The sequence below is a fragment of the Charadrius vociferus genome, unplaced genomic scaffold (genome assembly GCF_000708025.1).
Source record: "Charadrius vociferus isolate BGI_N301 unplaced genomic scaffold, ASM70802v2 scaffold110, whole genome shotgun sequence".
Classification (NCBI taxonomy): domain Eukaryota; kingdom Metazoa; phylum Chordata; class Aves; order Charadriiformes; family Charadriidae; genus Charadrius; species Charadrius vociferus.
Window position 1 is genome coordinate 435,608 of NW_009646761.1, and position 1,957 is coordinate 437,564.

General features: G+C 37.8%; 1 protein-coding gene across 1 annotated transcript in view; it reads left to right on the forward strand.

The window, feature by feature from the left end:
• Window positions 1-531: 531 nt before the first annotated feature.
• The window catches only part of GPR180 (G protein-coupled receptor 180), a 21,722-nt gene continuing 20,296 nt past the window's right edge, over window positions 532-1,957 (forward strand). Inside the window, exon 1 of the mRNA XM_009891905.1 lies at window positions 532-612. Coding sequence (XP_009890207.1) covers window positions 532-612 — 81 coding nt within the window. The remainder of the gene's footprint in view (window positions 613-1,957) is intronic.

The window sequence follows — 1,957 nt, forward strand, 5'->3', positions numbered from 1 at the left end:
GTCGGAATTTGTATCAGAGAGTGGCAAAGCGCTGGTTTTGGGCGCTCGGCGCTGTGCCTCCCTTCGTGTCCCACAGCCTGACGTGGCGGGAGCGTCTGGCAGAGCAGAGGCATTTGAACTTTGGCATGCATCTCTCCTTCCCTCCTGGAACTCCACCGAATGAGAACAGTGCTTAACGTTGCACCTGTCCGTTTCACATCACTGGGTGTTTTTAGTGTCACTGTGGATCGAAATGTAAATTCTCACCTAATTATTCCCGGTGGCTTTTCTTTCCTGTGTTATTAATTCCTTGTTAATAATAATTCCTGAACTGTTAAGAGGCCTAGCAGTGGGGTAGAATCCTGTTCGAATGGCCACTGCAGAAATACAGGTTGGAAATTACTCTTCTTGCTACAGAAGTTTTACTTTGCAAAAAGACTTATATGCAAGTATGGTGAATCCCATTTACAATGAGGCTGTGCTGGTCAGCATGCTTTTCCTATATGGTCAGCATTTCAGTAGCTTAGACTATTTTCTTTCTCGGTTAGCTTCATGGCAGAAGAGTTCTGCGGAATGCTTCGAAAGACAGCCATGAAGATAATACTTACTCAGGCGTCCTCCCAGACTGGAGGAGTAATGTGAAAGGAAAACAAAAATCTTTGCAAGAAAAATATCTAATGGGATGAAGGAAAATGTAACATAAGCCAAGAAAAGTTGGAATGTGACCTTCCAGCGCTGAATGAGAGATGATAGATAGGCGTGGGGTAGCTTGTGGAGTGACTTGAAAGCAGTTAATTATCACTGTCCTAGAAGATAATTGTAGAAGCACTCTAAATAGATTTAAAGGAAAAAAAGTGCACTGCTTAAATCTGAGAAAATAATGTTAAGATTCAAGATGAGTGGTTTAGGGATTCAGATACAATTTATTGTACAAGTTAATGTTGTATATTTCCTTAGAAATATTCTTTCTACACAAATACCCACGACTGTATTACATATGTCTGTTGTTTTGGGTCTTAGTAAAGCCATATGGACTTTTAGAACCTTCTGTTAATTTTCCAGGATCTTGTAGTAGCAACTTAGGTAAGGCGTAGTCCATACAACATTTTACAGATCCCAGGAAATCACCTTTTTTGAGGTTTTATTGCAGACTGCTGTCTTGCAGCTGTCTCTGAATAGGGAAACCTTCCTGGCAAAGCCTTATTTGAAGCTGGTGTCTAGGTTAGGTGGGAAAGAAGATTGCTCTGACAGTTTAAAAAGCATACAACGCTTGCTTAAATTTGAGTAAATTTGTACTCCTGCAGTACTGATTGATTTTTCTTCTCTGTTAAATCCTGTCTTTTAGTTTAGGATACTGTTGCATTGAAGAAGTCTATGGCAATATAAAATGAAAGAATTTATCAAAATAAGTTTATGTGTTATAGAATTACCTAGGCAAGATAACTTGTGTCAATTGAGCTGGTTCTAAAATGGTTAAAATGTTTCTCTATGTCAAGATGCAGCCTATAGGTAGACTGACATGTTAAAGAACACTTTCAAAGTTTGATTTTTTTTTTTTTGTATCAAATTGATGTCTGTCATCTATAACTAAGTATTTTGCTCTTATCAGTCTACAACATGACATGAATGTCTGTTTACATAAGTTCTTCTGTATTAGGCTTAAGAACTATCCTATGATGCTCATAGTCATGCTACAAAGGTCATAAAATACTAGACTTTGAACCAGTTATTAGGACTGATTGAGGTGTTGTCTTTACTTGAACTTGAAAAAATAAAATTTGGGGTTGGAGGAAGGAATGAAAGACTACCTGGAAGTCTGTTTTTTTTTAAAAAAAAAAAAAGAGGGGGAGGGAAGTCTGTTGTAGAGAAGGTTAATGACATTTGGGTTATGGTGAAGGTTTCTTTAGGTACCACTATAGAGAATTGTGCATGCAGTATTATGTTAATGAGTTGTATAGAAATTGTTTATGAAAGAGTG